Raw genomic sequence first — 19,530 nt, forward strand, 5'->3', positions numbered from 1 at the left:
GTATTTATTGTTAGTTTTCACCGTCACGATAATAACAAACTTCATTCTCTTGGATGCCATCATATATTGCCGTCACCGTAACAACGTACATCATTCTCTTGTATGCCATCATTAATCACCGTAGCAACATACTCCGTTCGCTTGTATGCCATCATTTATCCCCGTCACCGTAACAACGTAATCCGTTCTCTTGGATGCCATCATTTTTATTCTCCGTCACCGTAACAACATACTCCGTTCTCTTGTATGCCATCATTTTTAATCTCCGTCAACGTAACAACGTACTCCGTTCTCTTGGATGCCATCATTTTTAATCTCCGTCAGCGTAACAACGTTCTTCGTTCTCTTGGATTCCATCATTTTAATCACCTTCACCGTAAAACGTACTCCATTCTCTTTGATGCCATCAATAATTCCCGTCACGGTAACAACGTACTTCGTTCTCTTGGGTGCCATCAACTATCTCCGTCACGGTAACAACGTACTTCGTTCTCTTGGATGCCATCATTTATTACCGTCACCATAACAACGTACTTCGTTCTCTTGGATGCCATCATTAATCCCGTCACGGTTACACGTACTTCGTTCTCTTGGATGCCATCATTTATCCCCGTCACCGTAACAACGTACTCCGTTCTCTTGAATGTCATCATTTATCCCCGTCACCGTTACAACGTACTTCGTTCTCTTGAATGCCATCATTTTTATTCTCCGTCACCGTAACAACGTACTCCGTTCTCTTGGATGCCATCATTAATCACTGTCACCGTAACAACGTACTCCGTTCTCTTGAATGCCATCATTTTTATTCTCCGTCACCGTAACAACGTACTCCGATCTCTTGGATGCCATCATTTATCCCCGTCACCGTAACAACGTTCTTCGTTCTCTTGGATGCCATCATTTATTACCGTCACCGTAACAACGTTCTTCGTTCTCTTGGATGCCATCATTTATTACCGTCACCATAACAACATACTTCGTTCTCTTGGATGCCATCATTTATTACCGTCACCATAACAACATACTTCGTTCTCTTGGATGCCATCATTTATTACCGTCACGGTAACAGCATGCTCCGTTCTCTTGGAGCACTGGAATGGTGCTGGTCTTTAGCACTAGACATATATGTATTTTGTTATATTTGATTTGCATTGTAACATGTATTATGGGCTAGACGGCCTTTTATTGAATAAACTTTCGTTCGACTGATGCCAGTGACTGTAATACTGGACCGATGCCTGACTGTAATACTGGACCGATGCCGGACTGTAATACTGGAACGATGCTGAACTGTAATACTGGACCAATGCTTGACTGTAATACTCGACCGATGCTGGACTGTAATACTAGACCAATGCCGGACTGTAATGCTGGACCGATGACTGGACCGATGCCGGACTGTAATGCTGGACCGATGACTGGACCGATGCCGGACTGTAATACTGGAACGATGCTGGACTGTAATACTGGACCAATGCTGGACTGTAATACTGGACCGATGCTGGACTGTAATACTGGACCGATGACTGGACCGATGCTGGACTGTAATACTGGACCGATGCCTGACTGTAATACTGGACCGATGCTGGACTGTCATACTGGACCGATGCCGGACTGTAATACTGGACCGATGACTGGACCGATGCCGGACTGTAATACTGGAACGATGCTGAACTGTAATACTGGACCAATGCTTGACTGTAATACTCGACCGATGCTGGACTGTAATACTAGACCAATGCTGGATTGTAATACTGGACCGATGACTGGACCGATGCTGGACTGTAATACTGGACCGATGCTGGACTGTAATACTGGACCGATGCTGGACTGTAATACTGGACCGATGACTGGACCGATGCTGGACTGTAATACTGGACCGATGCCTGACTGTAATACTGGACCGATGCTGGACTGTCATACTGGACCGATGCCGGACTGTAATACTGGACCGATGACTGGACCGATGCCGGACTGTAATACTGGAACGATGCTGAACTGTAATACTGGACCAATGCTTGACTGTAATACTCGACCGATGCTGGACTGTAATACTAGAGCAATGCCGGACTGTAATGCTGGACCGATGACTGGACCGATGCTGGACTGTAATACTGGACCGATGCTGGACTGTAATACTAGACCAATGCTGGACTGTAATACTGGACCGATGCTGGACTGTAATACTGGACCAATGACTGGACCGATGATGGACTGTAATACTGGACCGATGCTGGACTGTTATACTGGACCGATGACTGGACCGATGCTGGACTGTAATACTGGACCGATGCCTGACTGTAATACTGGACCGATGCTGGACTGTCATACTGGACCGATGCCGGACTGTAATACTGGACCGATGACTGGACCGATGCCGGACTGTAATACTGGAACGATGCTGAACTGTAATACTGGACCAATGCTTGACTGTAATACTCGACCGATGCTGGACTGTAATACTAGACCAATGCCGGACTGTAATGCTGGACCGATGACTGGACCGATGCTGGACTGTAATACTGGACCGATGCTGGACTGTAATACTAGACCAATGCTGGACTGTAATACTGGACCGATGCTGGACTGTAATACTGGACCGATGACTGGACCGATGCCGGACTGTAATACTGGACCGATGCTGAACTGTAATACTGGACCAATGCTTGACTGTAATACTCGACCGATGCTGGACTGTAATACTAGACCAATGCTGGATTGTAATACCGATGACTGGACCGATGCTGGACTGTAATACTGGACCGATGCTGGACTGTAATACTAGACCAATGCTGGACTGTAATACTGGACCGATGCTGGACTGTAATACTGGACCAATGACTGGACCGATGATGGACTGTAATACTGGAACGATGCTGGACTGTATTACTGGACCAATGCTGGACTGAAATACTGGACCGATGTTGGACTGTAATACTAGACCAATGCTGGACTGTAACACTGGACCGATGCTGGACTGTAATACTGGACCGATGCTGGACTGTAATACTGGACCGATGCTGGACTGTAATACTGGACCATTGCTGGACTGTAATACTGGATCGATACTGGACTGTAATACTGGACCGATGCTGGACTGTAATACTGGAACGATGCTGGACTGTAATACTGGACCAATGCTGGACTGTAATACTGGATCGATGCTGGACTGTAATACTGGACCGATGCCAGGCTGTTATACTGGACGATGCCGGACTGTAATACTGGACCGATGCTGGACTGTAGCACTGGATCCCTTCAACAAATGTTGTCTTTAAAGTCAATGATTTTGAAAAACGTTTATAACGCTATTCAACAAAATACTGTATCTTGGTTGATTGAGATTATCATGTGATGCAACCCATCTGCTGAGTAAGAGTCTCTGTTGGTGAGTGGATAAAGCATAGCTTTCTAAGGAGGTTCTTGGCCTTACCGGCGTTGGTTCGGTCCCCACTACAACCAGGGTTATTTTATACTGTTTTTCCAATTGTATTTTTTTTTGCTGCATTTTCGGTATCATAGATTAAAAATCATAATTCACTAGTAAGTTCTTTCAGGTGAATTGCCGGGATAATTATGTTTAGCGCCAAACATGAGCGAGTTTACATGGGCATTACAACACATTAAGTTATTGTCACTTCTAACTTAAGTTTCATGCGAATATCTTCAAAGATTTTTGGGTAACCTATAAGGTTAGAGATTCGCCTAGCCTTTTCAGACCATCAAAGGGATTTCCTGAGCCAGCGTTGTGTATATTGGTTTTTGTAACATGTCAACCAAGTTTCATGTGAACAGCTTGAACTGATTATTTTGTATTGGCCGAGATTAATGTTCGAATGTTAAAAAAAGGTTGAATGATCTTGGATTTTGGATTCAATTAACTTGATATCATGCTGATTACTAAGTCAAAAGTTATAGAATGCTTATACGACCAGCATGTGCAAAATTGGTATGGATATATGGAAAAAGGACGATTTAGGAATATACCTAGATATGATAAAATGTGTCAATTGTAATCTGAATATGATTGAAAATGAACACCTTTTAATTCGTGTATGCCCATTTTAAACTGATATTAAAAATATGTGTGTACTTTTATAATATCGCCACTGGTTAGTTCAGCAAAAATGTAGTTTGTGAAGTGCTCTGAGAATACATCTTTGATTCGAAAACATGCGAAGTATGCTTATTTCGACACTGAAAATGTAAAAAAATGCTACATCTTGATAGATGCAAGTTAATCTTATGTAATTATGTACATCTTTTTATGTAATCAAACAAATCATTACCACATTGTAATATTTACTGTGAATTTATATTATATGTTTTTTTGTTTGTTTTTTTGTTTGTTTGTTTGTTTTTTGTTTTTTTTTTTTTTTGGGGGGGGGGTCGGGGGGGGGGGGCGCTATGGACACGTTTATGGTTTATGCCTAATAAATGCCCGGTTCTGTTCAGTTTCATCACGATTCTGCCGACGTCGACCTTTTTTCTTCGCACAAAAGACAACCAAAGAAAAGCAGTTTATGTACATGTACTGATGAAAAATTATTTATTTATCACTTGTTTAATTAATGAAAACAAAAATAGACTCTACGTACAACATGTGGTTCATTATCTTCCTGCGATTAATTTTGCATGCTTAACATCCATTGATGATAATGTATGTAGTTAGGGCTGCCACGATATACCGGTATACCGGTATATCGCGGTACGAAGCCAAAAAAAATCGTACCGCGGTACAACATTAGCGTACCGGTTTTTTTCCATTAAAATTCAATTTTCAAAACTTATCGGTCTTTTCATAATTTGGATGTCTCCGGATCGCCGTTCACCGTACCGATCAATTTGTTACCGATCAATTTTGTGTTTTCGTACAGTTTATAGTGTTGTTTTTAAACGTAACAGTTAATAATTGTGTTTCATTATAGTTACGTTATGATAAACAATAAGCACAGCGGGAGATATAGTTACCGCCCAGAGATCTTGCCTAGCTTCAGATCTTGTAGACATGTTACTCTGTTGTAAGAACAACTGTCAGAAATGTGACTAAGTAACGAAGGACTTGAGACAGTCTAATTACTATGTGTGGTCTTAGTGTTAATTGTTTACATATTTCTAATTAAAGAGTGAAATGATATAGAAGTTTTGAACTCCGTGATGGTTTTATTGTTGTGTTTGGTTCATTTGTTTTTAGTTAGATATGTTCTAGTCAGCATATGATATCATATCTATAAATTGTTTAAGCAGTTTGCTGTTTTGAATAAAAATGTTCCAATTCGAAACAATATTATTAATACATAAAAATATCGCGGTACGTATCGCGATACGCTGCTCTTGTATCGCGATACGGTATTGGCGTATCGTGGCAACCCTATATGTAGTATACGCTGAATTGAATTAAAACACTTTAAATAACCTTTCCAAAAGATATACTTTTCAATAGCTAACAGAAGCATTACTACACAATACAATATGCCTCCAATTTGAATTAATTAACATCAGTCAATATTACTTGTAATTTAAGTTAACCAATTTTTGTAAAACTGTGACACGATAATACAATTATCAAATTACTTCGATAGTGTTAACTAGTATTTTTTTCTCTTTAAATTGACCTAGTTTTCTATACTAGTCTTTATAACAAAGCATTTTTGTTGACCTTTTTTTGGCTAATGAATACCTTCTATGAGCCGTTATGCAGCAAGTCTTTAACTTGTTCCAATATCAGTTTGCAAAATATATCTTGACCATGGTCTTAAGTAAATAAGTCATAATAATACACCACTAACTTCGGATGTATCTGCTTCCTGACTGGTTCCTTACTCCAAAACGTTGGAAACCTAAGTAATGTTGGGTGGTTTAAAATAAGGTAATAAAACATAAATCTTTTTCACGAAACAATAGGCCAAAACTATTGAAAATGTTACTGACAGGGATATTACTGGGATATCACTTAACTAAAGACTCTCCTATCACTTACGTCAAACTGGCAATTCCAATGAAACCTTATATGGACAATATTACTGCATTGGTTTATTACTGAGAGACGTTTATGGAAATGATTAATATTATTTTTGTACAGAAAGTACAGGAGGGCAATGTAAATCTGAATAAATAGTATTAAATGGTGTGACTATGGTTTAAGTATGTTAAGAATGACAAAGCAATCCTGCTACTCAAACATAAAATATTCACATATATATTTGTATTTGAAATCAGGTAATAATAATTACATCTATAATTATATAATAAGTAATTGTAAATTATTTCAAGGCACATCTGTAACTTCCACCTATTTATTAGACATATCATACAAACTGGCTCTGTATATACATATCACCATAGCTAGCATACCATTATAATAATACCTTTATTATTCTTAACTTTAATATCTATTATAAATAAATTAGTAATTTAGAATAAACAATATTTATAACGAATTGTTTTGAGGAACCCTAAACTAGCTAGTCTTGTTTATAACAGACTGTACTTATAAGGGATTTAAACCGGAATTATCAATACAATGGGATCCCATGGGTTGTCCATGCTCAGGAGGTTTGGGGAGAGGAGGTTTGCAGTTTTCTTATATTATCAATTCAATGCAAGTTTGGTTTATACTAATTTATTTTAGCTCGATTGAGACGAAAGCTGATAGCTTATAAGATCACTCCCGAGTCCGTTTCCTGGGCAGAAACCAGTACGGTGTCCTTTTTGAGAGGCCATGAGAAAGTACCCCTAGTGGGGATCGAACCCACAACCTCTTGGATGAGAGGCGGACACCTGTACCACTAGACCACTCTCACCCCTAGACCACTCTCACCCCTCAATGCAATAAACAATGGAAGTTTAACACAAAATCTTTTTGATTTTACTCCATGAATTGTTCAAATTCAGCATGATTACATTCCAAACTTTTGAACAGATGTTTTTTATTTTCTCCATGAACAGTAGAGCATAGTTTTGTTCGTTCCCCTCACGCTTGTGGGAATCCTGGAAAAACCCATACAGTAAAGATTGAATTCCGGATTAAAGCCATTCCCTCCAAACAATTACATTTATACTCCTATTTAATTGATTTGGCACATAGTTGACATAAAAAGCTACATACAAATTAATACATTTAAAAAAAAAAAAAATTTTTTTCATTGCATTAAAAAGTAATGTCACAGAAAGCCTATTAATAAATATTTGATAATAGAAAATGACACTGGTTTGACGTAAAAAGTGCTTACATAAATAAAATTATACATGCACACAAATTTAACAGTTATAAAATCAATTTGAAACATTCATTACACTCCTAAGCTAAGTGGAGATCAGTGGAATGAGCCACACCAATTTCATTTTTTGAACATTGGAAGCACTGATTAAAATAAAGATGAAAACAGTGCCAGTAAGTGAAAAAAGGAGTTATATAATATATTCAAGCTTTATTCTCCTTTTCACATATAGTTCTAAGCAAATATAAAGAATATTGGCAGGCAATTTATAGTTTTAGTGTCTTCCCAAAATCAACAAATGTCATTTGAATCAACATTGCATTACAAAAAAGCATTTTTGAGCATTAATATGTGTCAAAACATGATGATCATTTTGATTGACAGTTTTTACTTGAGAATTATGGTGAAAAATATGTCCATGATAAACAAATGTTACCCCCATTTGTTATGGCCTTATTAACATTTGATAGCACACATGTTTATTTACATCACGCCTCCAACCTAAATGATGCATTGCCATTGGTCTAGAACTGGTCCCGTGGTGACCCCATATTTTTTTATATTGGGTCACCAAATCTATATCGTACCAAAATGGCGTCTATATATTCCGATTCTGAAGAATATTCCGATGAATAAATGAAACATTTAAACATGTCAATACCTTGTTGATGTGATACGTTACGGGGTTAGTAGGTGACCCGATATGGGATATACGAGGTGCTGGAAACCATATTCTGATTCAGGCTTCGCTCTTACCCGATATTGTTTCCTTTGCCCAATATATCCCATATCATGTAACCTACAAACCATGTGTCTTATAACATTCATCTTGTAAAAAGGACATAAAATAACTCACAAATGGCAACTATCAAAGTGGATAATACTTGAATATAAAAATGTGCTTTATTTCCTATGTTGTAAAACACTCAAATATATCATAAAAAAAGTATCACTGATTTTCTTTCTCTATTTTTTCTTCTGTAAACAATCAGCATCATAATAAAAAATAAAGGATTGATGGCTGTTTTCATTATTTCATTAATAGTCACTCAAACATTAATTCAAAGACCATTCAATGACTAGTTTAAATACACAATAAAAATACAAATAAATGAGTACAAAAAAAAGGTAGGAAAACTCTTTGAGCACATTATTGTTTACTTCAAGTATTAATCCTAACACACTATCACTCACACTGTTATACTAGGGCAACCGCCATTCAATCTTCCTAGCACACATTACATAGAAATCGTTCCATTTTAACAAAGCACTGCAATGCTGTTAACATGACATAATGGGAACTATTGCATATAGAGCCATCTCCTTCCTCAGTCATGTTTGATGTGAGGTCCCCTGTGGTGTTTGTGCCCTGGGAGCCCCGTGGAACGCAGGTTGGTCAGGCACCACACGAGGCCGAGGAGACACACTGCACACACGACCACGATATACTCCATGTGGTTTTGATATGGGGTGCCGCAGATTGTGTACCAGTGGGAGCCTGGGGCTGGTTTCTCATCCACACAATGGAAGTCAAACACGGCCTCATCATAGTTCTCCAAACACAGGTACTTCTTCTTGGATAGAATCTGCAGATGGAATAAATCTTGTAGGTTCATATCTAACACATTTAAAAGAAGAGGGGGTGAAGAAATTTGATAAAAAGGTCACCCTAGGAACATTTCTGCTAAATTATTTTAAAATCAGGATTCTGAGGAGAAGGTTTTCAAAGTTTTACATAGACTAGAACATGTAGACATATGGTGAGAAGTAGCCCGCACCTTGGCGGCCAAGTTTTTTTAAGAATCAATATGGTTTGAAGGAATTTGATACAGAGCCACTTTTGGGCATTTTTGAGAAATTACTTGAAATCGGTTCAGAGGTTTCTGAGAAGATGATTTTCCTTTCGGTTGCCATGGATTCAAATTTCATTTAATTGTTTACAACAAAATGTTATTCTATTTCGCTAAAATGAGCTGTCTCTATCATTTTCACGAAAAATCCAAGTAAGCATCAGCTTAATAGTATATTTGATATTGAATTCAATGTGGTTACATGCAAAACCTTAACTAGAATTTCAAAGTCCAATAATAAAGGGCCATAATTTGCATTATATGCAAGAAAGAGTTATCTTACTTGGCTTATTAAGTAGGTTTGATAGTTGGAAACACATGTCTAAAGTTTCAATGCAATACACAATGTTTTTGCTGAGATATTGACTTAAATTTGGTAAAATGCAAAACCTTAACCTGAAATTTTAAGTCAAATAATATAGGGCCATTATTTGCATCATATGCAAATATAATAGAGTTAACTAATTTGTTGATTCAAGTAAATTGGATTGTTAAATACTGTTGTATAAAGTCTAAATGCAATACATCAAGTAGTTGCTGAGATATTAATCTATGTGTGCTCAAAAAACCTTAATATTAGAATTTCTAAGCCAAATAATAAAGGCCCATAATTTACATTATATTCAAAATCTTGTTATCTAACTTCATTGATGTAAATGTAGGAAACAAACATCTTAAGTTTCAATGCAATACATGAGGTATTTGCTGAGATAAAGACTTCAAGATGATTACATCCAAAACATCAAAAAAGGTGTGAGGCAGTCGCTAGGGCATGTAGTATAGCTCTCTTTATCCTTTGAATAGTTAGGCTAAAAACCAAGAATTGAAATCCCTACCGCTCCAAATGGAGTCTGCACAGCATTCGTCTCATTACATGGCCCCACAGGTTCATGTAGGCCGGTAACCACATTGTTTTCCGGCTTTGATGTGAACACCAGGTAGAGGAAGAAGGTGTAATGTAGAATCACCTCAGTCATTATCTCATCCAAGAACCATCCTGAAATAAAGATTATAAAGTGTAGATACATTTCAATTGTTCTAGCTAGTTTTTAAAAATGACAGGGTGCTTACCAAATAAGTGCACATTGTATAGGGTCCAATAGAACAAACAAAACTATTTAATTATCTTAAGTTTTTATTTTATTTTATGAAGGCAGAAGGGTGCACATGCTTGTCTTCATGCTTGTTATGTAAATCATAACTGACTGACTGACAGTAAATACCTAGATATCAATCTAGAGAGGGATTTGGAAAGAAATATCCACAAATAACAAACTGTTTTATTATAAGCTTAAGGGATGTATTTAGATTATAGATTAAACTAATTTTGAAAGCCTCATTATCACGAAAATACTGGAGACAAATCTCCATCTCAACCCATTTTACCACATGAAAGCATAGTATGATTTAAAATCTTGCATGGGAGAAGTTCTGTACTGTAGAAAACCTCTCCTATAATTCTTAATGAAATGTCCCATTGTTTTCCACCTACTTCTCTTGAATGTCTCTGCCCTGTGACCATTCCTGTCTCCCATCCACACAATCAGGCCGAACACAACGACGAGCAGCATGACGCACACCTCCGTGTGTATACCGTACGTGTCATGCAGGGGATGGTAGATAAACACAAACTGTATAACACCCAGAGGGAACCCAAACATGGCTGCCAACAACATGCAAAGTGTCTCCCGACATACACTGGAAATACAAAGGAAATAAACTAACATTTATGATAAAAATATCAACAATTCTCAACCAAATGTTTAAACATCAAAATGATATTGAAAAAATAATCTGTAATGACATGAACATTTGAACAGTTTCAACTTTCAAGAGTAAGAAAAATTTCTTTTCTTGAAACTTTTAAAAGAAAATTTATTTTAAATTCACAGTTCAACTGAATAAAAATGCTTTCATTTTCACAATTCAAATATCAAAATGAATGTTTTTATGAATGAAATTAAGAAGTTTATTAAGTACTTAATCATCAGTGCGGTTTTCTCATTGCACGAAGAGTCAAACTAAAAACAAATATCTTTTAATAATATTTTCAAACAATAGAACCTACAGCACTCCACAAATGCCTTACCCAGCATACTGATAGGTCTCCTTGTCCGGGGCAAAGATTTTGTGACTGAGATGGAACACAGCAGTGAAGCCACAAGCGAAGGTAGCATGGAAGTAGTAGCTGGTCCACGGCACCCAGTAGTGACGATCATAGATGTTAGGGTCAGTGTCATGCCAAGTCCAGAACAGGTTTTTGATGCCGAGGATGTCATACGGCAAGTCCAGCATCACCACGGTCAAGCCAACTGTGTTATATAAAACAATTAATTGTTATGTACTTCAAACTAACAAGTATTTCAATATTTATATGGATTATCCATGTTCGTTTCATCTATTCAAAAATGCTTTAATAACCAATTTAATAACAAGTACACAAAACAAGAGGGCCAGGACGGCCTTAAATTGCTCACCTGAAAGAAAGTTTTAAACATTTAATTTTTATAAGAATGACTGAATTTATTGGTTAATGGCAATACAATAAGAAGTTTAACATAATCAAGTAATTTCAAAAGTTGAGGTGTTTAAGGACATCCAAGCACAACTTTGATATTTGTTTTCAAAACTGAACACATGATCTAAATTTCACTGCTGTAGTTTCAAAAATACGAAAGTAGGCTTAAAGTTCACAGTATAGCTCATCTGAGGACTACATTGACATTTATTTGCAAATTGTGCAAATGGTCCAAATTTTAGTGTTGAAGCTACAAAAAAGAGTAAGTCAAAAGGTCACAATGAAGGTAATCAAAGGACAACACTGATATTTGTTTTAAAAATCTATAGGAAACTTGTGTACGGTACTCCAGGTCATTGCCAGTTTTGAACCCAGGGGCAATATTCAATCAAACTTCAGGATCAGGTTCAGGATCACCCTATCATGCTACATACAAAATATCAAAGGTCTTGGCCTAGCAATCTCAGAAAAGAATTTTTTCCAACATTTTCCTATTTAAGTGTGTAAGAAACTGAGGTGGGGCCAGTTTTTACCCTAGAGGCATCATTTGAACAAACTTGAAGAGAACATAACATTCTGCATGAATTTCATTTCTTTGAACAATTTTGAAAGGGCAGCATCCAAGGAACATCCCAGTGAAGTTTCATCTAAATTGGTTATCTGGTTTAGGACGAGATATCATTAGAAGCAATTGTTGCCTGACGCCTGACAGTGGGCAATGCGAAAAACCACACTAAGTCACTTTGTTTCTAAATACACATTTTACTTAACAATCAATTCCATTAGATTGAACTCGCAATAGTTAATAGTTATTAGTTAATGCGGCAAAACACTAATTTAACAAGTTAAAATCTCAATGAAACTAACTGTTACCTCTTGAAATTCCTACAATAGCATGTTTTCCCTACACAACAGACAAGGGGAATGCTAATATTCTACACAATATAAACAATAACAGTCGGAAAAAAGAATTGGATGACCCAATATAATTATTATGGGTTTATTTAAAACATTTGAAAGATAGTCACCTGCTGGTGGCAGGGCCCACCACTTCATGCCTGAATGGGCAACTACCACACTAGCTGTGTAAATGAATACTGCATCTGAAAGACAAAATATCATAATCAAGTTCCAAGAGTGTTATAAGTAACGAGCCTCTGAAAACTTTGAATTAATTTGTTTTAAACCTGTCAGCAGAAGAATATACATTTATATTGTATAGGTCTTTATGTAAAAGCAAATTGTACATGAGGTTCATTCTTTTGACTCAACAATAAATTAATCTGATTCATTTTGTTACTGGGAAAATATATTAACACATTAAAGCATACGCATGTACATGAAGAAAATACCTTTCACTTCGGTACTAGATTTTGTTGTAAATACTTACAAATGCAGACAATGTAGAGAGGTAGGCGCTTTCCGAGGAAAGTGAAGATTCCCTGAGCGTGCCAGAAGCTGTCAATGTCCGGCATCCAGTAACTTACCATCTCAACAAACAGGCCATGCAGTATCACCCCGACCCAAAGATACTTGAACCTACCACCCACACGCTGGGCTGCCAAAAATATAATACAAACATATGTAAATAGTTAGAAAATGAGTTTTCAAGGCTTTGCCACAGGTGAAATGTTTACTTTTGGTGTTCACAAGGTAATATACATGTATATTTTCAGTCTTACACTGAAACAAACATTTTTTTCTTTCATGCTTATAATTTTACAAAAACATAATTTCATTGCTTTTTAATACGAAAACCACGCAAAACTTCAACCCAATGATGTCATACCAGAAACAAAATTAAATTATGTCATTGCATTTTCTTTTGGCATTGTGTTTATGTTGTGCACCAGCCAATTGTAACCACGCCCCCACCCCACCCACCCCCTCGGTCTGGGGATATGCAGGGACTTTGACTTGCGGTCCAGCCAATCCCATATTAAATGGACAAACTGCTGGTAAAATACCCCCCAAATGCCCCGTGGACATCCTCATTCCCTGCTCCCCACCCCTATCCTGGGGGGCCGTGGTTACAAATGATTGGTGCATTACCATTTTTACAATGAAATGGTTCAAGTCTGAGGACAAAGTGAAATTATATTTAGATTGACTTGCTGTTCCAAATGGCAATTTAATCCAAATATAATCCAATGTTACATTTCAATAAAGCACCAGAAGCAAAATGTAGGTCATATGGTGAAAATTACATGGGAAATAAACACAACAGTCAACATATTCTCATCGCATTTTTATATTGCACTTAACCTTGAGCAATAATAATGGTACCATTCATTGTACTGTATTTTACAAGAAAATATGCTAAAAATATCTCCACATTTTTGTAGCATACCATGTAGGAATGTCAGAAATGTGCAAGCAAAGCAGCAAAGCTCCATTGTCAAGAAATCGGGGTGATGTTTCTTAATGTCAGATGGACTCCTGTATGCCACAAACCACTCCCAAAACTGAAAAAAAAAACACAAAGTATAAACACAATTCTATACTTTTTTAAATTTATCATGACAATTCTTTATTTGAAATCATACAAGTGTATCCCCACATAAATATAATCTGTCTGAATGTACATTTAGGTTTAAAAGCTGGTAGTAAATATCAGACAAAATCAGATCAATTTCTGGTGTCATAGTTTTATTACACCCTCATAATCATAGAATTAACTTTAAACTTTTATACTCATACTTATATTTGTACAAAATATACTGAATTTTTCTCCTCATTTAAGCCCCTGTCACACTCCCTATCGCGCTTATGGGACGCATCTAAAGGCGCTTACAATGAGTTTTATTTTTTTACTGCGCTCTTGCAACAATTTTATGGAGCAGCCTTGGCGATTATTGTGCTCCTTATGCTCTTCTACTGGGTCAATCGGCATTCGCATGGCGACGAACCAACCAAATAGTGAATAACCAAATAGTGAATAGAGTATATGGCAACAAACCAACCAAATAGTGAATAAAGTATATAAATACAAATAAGCATTCATTTCACCATTACTGATGTGCAACAGCAAGTTAGGCTACTGCTTGCCTACATGTAGGTCCAGCATATCCCGGATGATGCAGACGCTTTGGATCTCAATCAGAGATGACGACAGAGGTGGGTTCAAAGGCATAGAATTCTTGGGTTTGACCATGGCTAGACAAAGGCAGATGGTTGCAGCATGGTCTCAAATTGTTCAAGAACAAATGGAAGAATCAAGAACTGATGGAATTCAGTAGAAACGCCAAGGTCGCCGAGAACGCCAAGACATTGCTATATTTATGAAAAATATCATTTTTTCCAGCTACCTCACGGCGCTCTAGGAAATTTAACGCTGTGCAATCGAGTGACAATGCAGCTAGGTGTGACAGGGGCTTTATATGCTATCTTTGAATACTGCCGAACCCCTCTTTCGAGTATTACTGGCAGGTGCGCGTCGGACTGTTAGTAAAGTGAAAGAAAGAAATAAAAGATAACATTGTGAGACATGGAATAGAAAAACAAAATCCAGTCATGGTTAAAACATGTTAGTCGTGAGAACATTTTTAAAAAGTAAAATATGATAGTACGTAAAACTAATATTGTAAGCTTGACACTGCCTGTTTGAACCTATCAAGTTCTGTTGCTGGCAGAGTTGCTACATTGACGGGCAGGCTATTCCAAAGAACTATGCTATGGGGGTAAAAGGACCACTTGTGATAATCGGATTGGACTTGGATTTGCTGAAAGCTATGGGGATGAACGTGCCGGCTAAGTCTGACAGGCTTCTGGATATAGGGTGGAAGGTTAATGGCCACGATGTTGTGTAAGATTTTGAAGAACATGATGAGCCGCATGTCATTTCTGCGATATTCGAGTGACCGCCAGCCAAGGCTGTTTTGCATCTCAGTAACACTTGCAAGAGGGGAATAGTTGTATTTAACCCAGCGGATGGCTCTTCGCTGGACCATTTCGATTTTATTTTTATTTGACTGTGTGTAGGGGCTCCAGACTGTTGATGCATATTCAACTTGCGGGCGAACTAGGGTTTTGTAAGCCATAGCTTTCACAGATTCATTTCTTGTGGTAATGTTACGCTTAAGAAAGCCCAAGGTCTTATTGGCTGTTGCTGTTATTCTTGTAATGTGGGAGTTGTATGAAATATCTGATGAAAGGTCTAAGCCGAGATATTTTGCACAGGGGACAGATTGGAGTGTTTGACCATGGAGTATGTAATTGTGCTTAATGACTTTTTTGTTTTTGGTGATGTGGAGTACTTGACATTTAGAGGGGTTGAACTCCATGTCCCAATCTCTCTCCCATTGTTCCATACATGCCAGATCTTCCTGAAGCATTTGAGAGTCAGACAGTGAATTTATTGTAAGATAAACTGCCGTATCATCGGCAAAAAGTCGTATTTGGGATTGTACTGTAAGGGGAAGTGTATTTATATAGATCAGGAAGCAGAGGGGCCCAAGGACAGAGCCTTGGGGCACACCTGAAGTGACTGGTACTGCTCTAGATTGATCGCCCTCTAGGACAACTGTTTGGTTTCTACCAATAAGAAAAGATCTAGTCCAATTAAGAATCTGGGATGAAACACCATGTTCCTGAAGTGTATATAGAAGTTTAAGATGGTTAACTTTATCGAAAGCTTTCGAAAAGTCTAGCAATATCAGATCTGTCTGTTTCCCTTTTGCCAGATTATTAACAAGAAAGTCTGTCAATTGAAGAAGCTGCGTTTCACAAGAACGCCGTTCTCGGAACCCATGCTGGAGGTCGTAAAGAATTTTGTTTTCTGTAAAGTGAGAAGATAGGGCAGACGCAACTATATGTTCGAGAGTTTTGCATAAGATACAGGTCAAAGAAATTGGGCGGTAATTTGCTGGGTCAGTGATGTCTCCTTTCTTAAAAAGAGGGCAAACAAATGCAGAAGTCCAATCAGATGGGATTTTTCCAGAAGACAAGGACTTTTGGAATAAGACTGACACAACATCAGCAATTTCATGGCTTAGTTCTTTTAAGACAACAGGTTTAAGGAGGTCAGGGCCAGAGGCCTTCCCAGTGTTAAGGTTTTTGAGAAGTTTTAGAACCCCATTTTTGTCAACAACTATGTCCTTCATGGGGGTGTACTTACAAAACTGCAGGGGGTTTAGGCGACGGAGGTTTTGAAGACATAACTGTTTTAGAGACAATGGGGAAGCTGGAGAGAAAACAGATTGGAACTGTTTGTTGAGGATGTTAGCCTTGTCAGTGTTGTCTGTTTTCAAAGTGCAGTTGTACTATCCATAAGTGGGGAAGATACTTGTGAGTCTTGCTTGGAGTTCTTTATTAGATTGTACAGCTTTTTAGTAGAGAATTTGCTCTGAACTCCAGGTTCCAATTTTTCACAGTTTGAGATATCCAATATATTTTCAAGGTATCGGTCATATGACTGCTTAATTTGAATCTTTATAGTACATTTCAATTTCTTAAACTGTTTCCATATTTGGTGGTTTGTTTTATTTTGTTTGACTTTTTGATATAGTTTGTCCCGTTTACGCAATAGCTTTCTAATGGATTTATTAATCCAGGGAAGTGATCTTTTAGGTCGTATATGCTTGATAGGGATATAGGTTGCTATCCCTGTAGATATTGCACTTTTGAACCTCTGCCAAAGCTCCTCAACAGATATTTGTTCATGATTATGAAGGATGTCAACTTTAACTGTAGAGAAATATTTCCTGAATTCAGGCCAGTTAGCTTTGCTGTAAACGCTACATACTCTAGGTTTTTGTTTAAGAGAAGTCGGACGTGCACTAATGCTAGCAGAAACAATATCATGATCTGAGATTCCAGATATAATGTTTACTGATTGTACTAAGGTCGGATTGGAGAGTAGTAAGAGATCTAGGATATTTCCTTCTCGTGTGTACTCATTAACCATTTGTGTTAGATTAAAGTCACTTAAAATGTCAAGGAACTTGTCATATACAGCATGGTTGTAACCTGCTTGTAAAATTGGGTTATTTTCTGTGTCCCAAGATAGTTTTGGCAAGTTGAAGTCTCCAAGTATGATCTTCTGACCTTTAAGTTTTTGAGCAAGCAATAAGGATTTTTCCAATTCATAAATACTATCAATATCAAGTTCATGTGGCTTGTAGAAGCTAGATATATAAATTGGTTTGCTACCTGTGATTTCAAGTTTGATCCAGAGGATTTCACAGTTTGTATTCAGATTTGGTTGAACTGATGGGATTAAGTTGTTTTTTACAAGGATAAAGACCCCACCTCCCTTGCCTGATTTTCTATCCCGTCTGAATACTGTATACCCAAGACTTTCAGGAAAAATTTCAGAGGAATAATGGTCAGCAGTAAGCCATGACTCAGTACCGGCCACAATATCTGGGTTTTGGTCTGAAAGAAGGTTATGGAATTCATGTTTCTTCTTAACAATTGACTGGCAATTTACCAATAGAAATTTTAGTTTAGAAGCAAATCTTTTGATGTGTGGGTTTTGAGTTTCTGATTTTTGATTTAGAGGCGTATTTTCATGAGACAGGGCTGAAAAGCTGTTTGTCGAAGAGATTGATAAGATACTGGATGTGATAGAGTGGTTTGAATTATCGCACACTGTGCATGTCCAAGCAAAAGAAGCATCAGTGTGGATTAAGTCCTGGTACCATGAGTGTTCTAGGTTTTGGCACTGGATGTGAAACCATAGTCCACACTTGTCACATTCTACAGCTGGGTCAGAGTCCAGAACCTCTGCACCACAGGTACCACAGGGGAAATCAGGGCCAGGGTTCGATTCAATATCGCTGGCAAGAGAAAGGAGCAGAATTGTGAGGTATAGCAAAGATTTGTCCTTATGTGGTTTAATAGGTTGCATGTAGAATTTAAATCTAGTTTTTAGGCCAACAACTACCATGCCACTTGCAAATGAATTATCTGGGTTATAGCGGTCTTTGACTGAATATATTCTCGGAAGCAATTTGACAGCAGATACATCTTTTACTTGTGAGAACTGCGACAACTGCAAAGAGTAAACAACTCACCAGAATGCCGGTTTTCATCTTTGTTTACGTTTTGATTTTACACACCGGAAGCTGTCAGAGGTCAAGGCCGTTTCGAGGGGGATAATGACAACTATGTAAAATACCTGAAAACTGCAGGAAACTGCACAGCAAGCAAAACTATGAGTGAAACTAGAAATAATATTTATATATAAACTCAAATCCACTGAAAATCCGCTATAGATATAGCCAAAAATAATGTTTTAACACGATTTGCAGAGAGAGGTAGAAGAAAGGTGTTAGTAGTCTGACGCATGCGCACACACCTTCCTGTAAACAAATTTACATGCAACACAGCATACATTGAATGATAGACACATGTACCACATATGTATATAGTATACATGTAGCAAAAGAATGTCAACAGTCAGTCCACTGTTGCAATCAATGGCAACTTTAAATAATGGTCTTAATTTATTTTATCTTTATTTTTAATGTTAAGAAGGATGAATTATTCCAACATCATTTTCAAAGCATTTCTAAGTGAATTTAAACGACAATACTGTTGTCCGAAAAGGGATTCATCCGAAAATCGTCAAATTTTATAAACATTGATTTTAGCATACATCCCTCCGAACATCAAATTGACAATGATAAAACCTGACAGATTAGAGTATACACTAACGCAATAAACTCACAGTTTGCTCGACATCGCCTTCTGCCATGGTTAATTACAGAGAATCGTTGGTGAAGTAATCTTTGTCCACACGACAGGGTCACAGCCTTGACCCTTACCCTTTAACCTCCAGGCCGCACGTACGAATTTAAAACCAAAGTAATTTAGTATTAAACAACCAAAGATATTTTATATCAATCATGAAAATATACAATATCAGTTAAATACTGATAGAAAAAATGTATATTCAGAAGAATACATTCTGGACTACACATTGTTTATGTATTCG

The 19,530-nt window shown here is 37.4% G+C and overlaps 1 protein-coding gene across 1 annotated transcript; it reads right to left on the reverse strand.

The window, feature by feature from the left end:
• Positions 1 to 6,283: 6,283 nt before the first annotated feature.
• LOC128222985 (uncharacterized) lies at positions 6,284 to 19,372 on the reverse strand. Its single transcript, XM_052932208.1, has 8 exons — positions 19,264 to 19,372; positions 13,942 to 14,056; positions 12,982 to 13,149; positions 12,620 to 12,694; positions 11,163 to 11,385; positions 10,566 to 10,771; positions 9,910 to 10,070; positions 6,284 to 8,809 (listed from the first exon to the last, which is right to left on the reverse strand). Exons 1-8 carry the CDS (start codon positions 19,288 to 19,290, stop codon positions 8,552 to 8,554), a joined length of 1,233 nt encoding a protein of 410 aa, XP_052788168.1. The 5' UTR covers positions 19,291 to 19,372; the 3' UTR covers positions 6,284 to 8,551.
• Positions 19,373 to 19,530: the final 158 nt, after the last annotated feature.

This window comes from Mya arenaria, chromosome 2 (genome assembly GCF_026914265.1).
Source record: "Mya arenaria isolate MELC-2E11 chromosome 2, ASM2691426v1".
Lineage (NCBI taxonomy): Eukaryota > Metazoa > Mollusca > Bivalvia > Myida > Myidae > Mya > Mya arenaria.

Bases quoted from the DNA above. Each gene is read 5' to 3' on its own strand.
- LOC128222985 (XM_052932208.1), bottom strand. From the start codon at position 19,290: ATGGCAGAAGGCGATGTCGAGCAAACT. The intron at 14,057-19,263 runs GTGAGTTTATTG...TTTTTTTTTCAG, and splicing joins AAGGCGATGTCGAGCAAACT to TTTTGGGAGTGGTTTGTGGC. The intron at 12,695-12,981 runs GTAAGTATTTAC...TTTGTCTTTCAG, and splicing joins TCTCTACATTGTCTGCATTT to ATGCAGTATTCATTTACACA.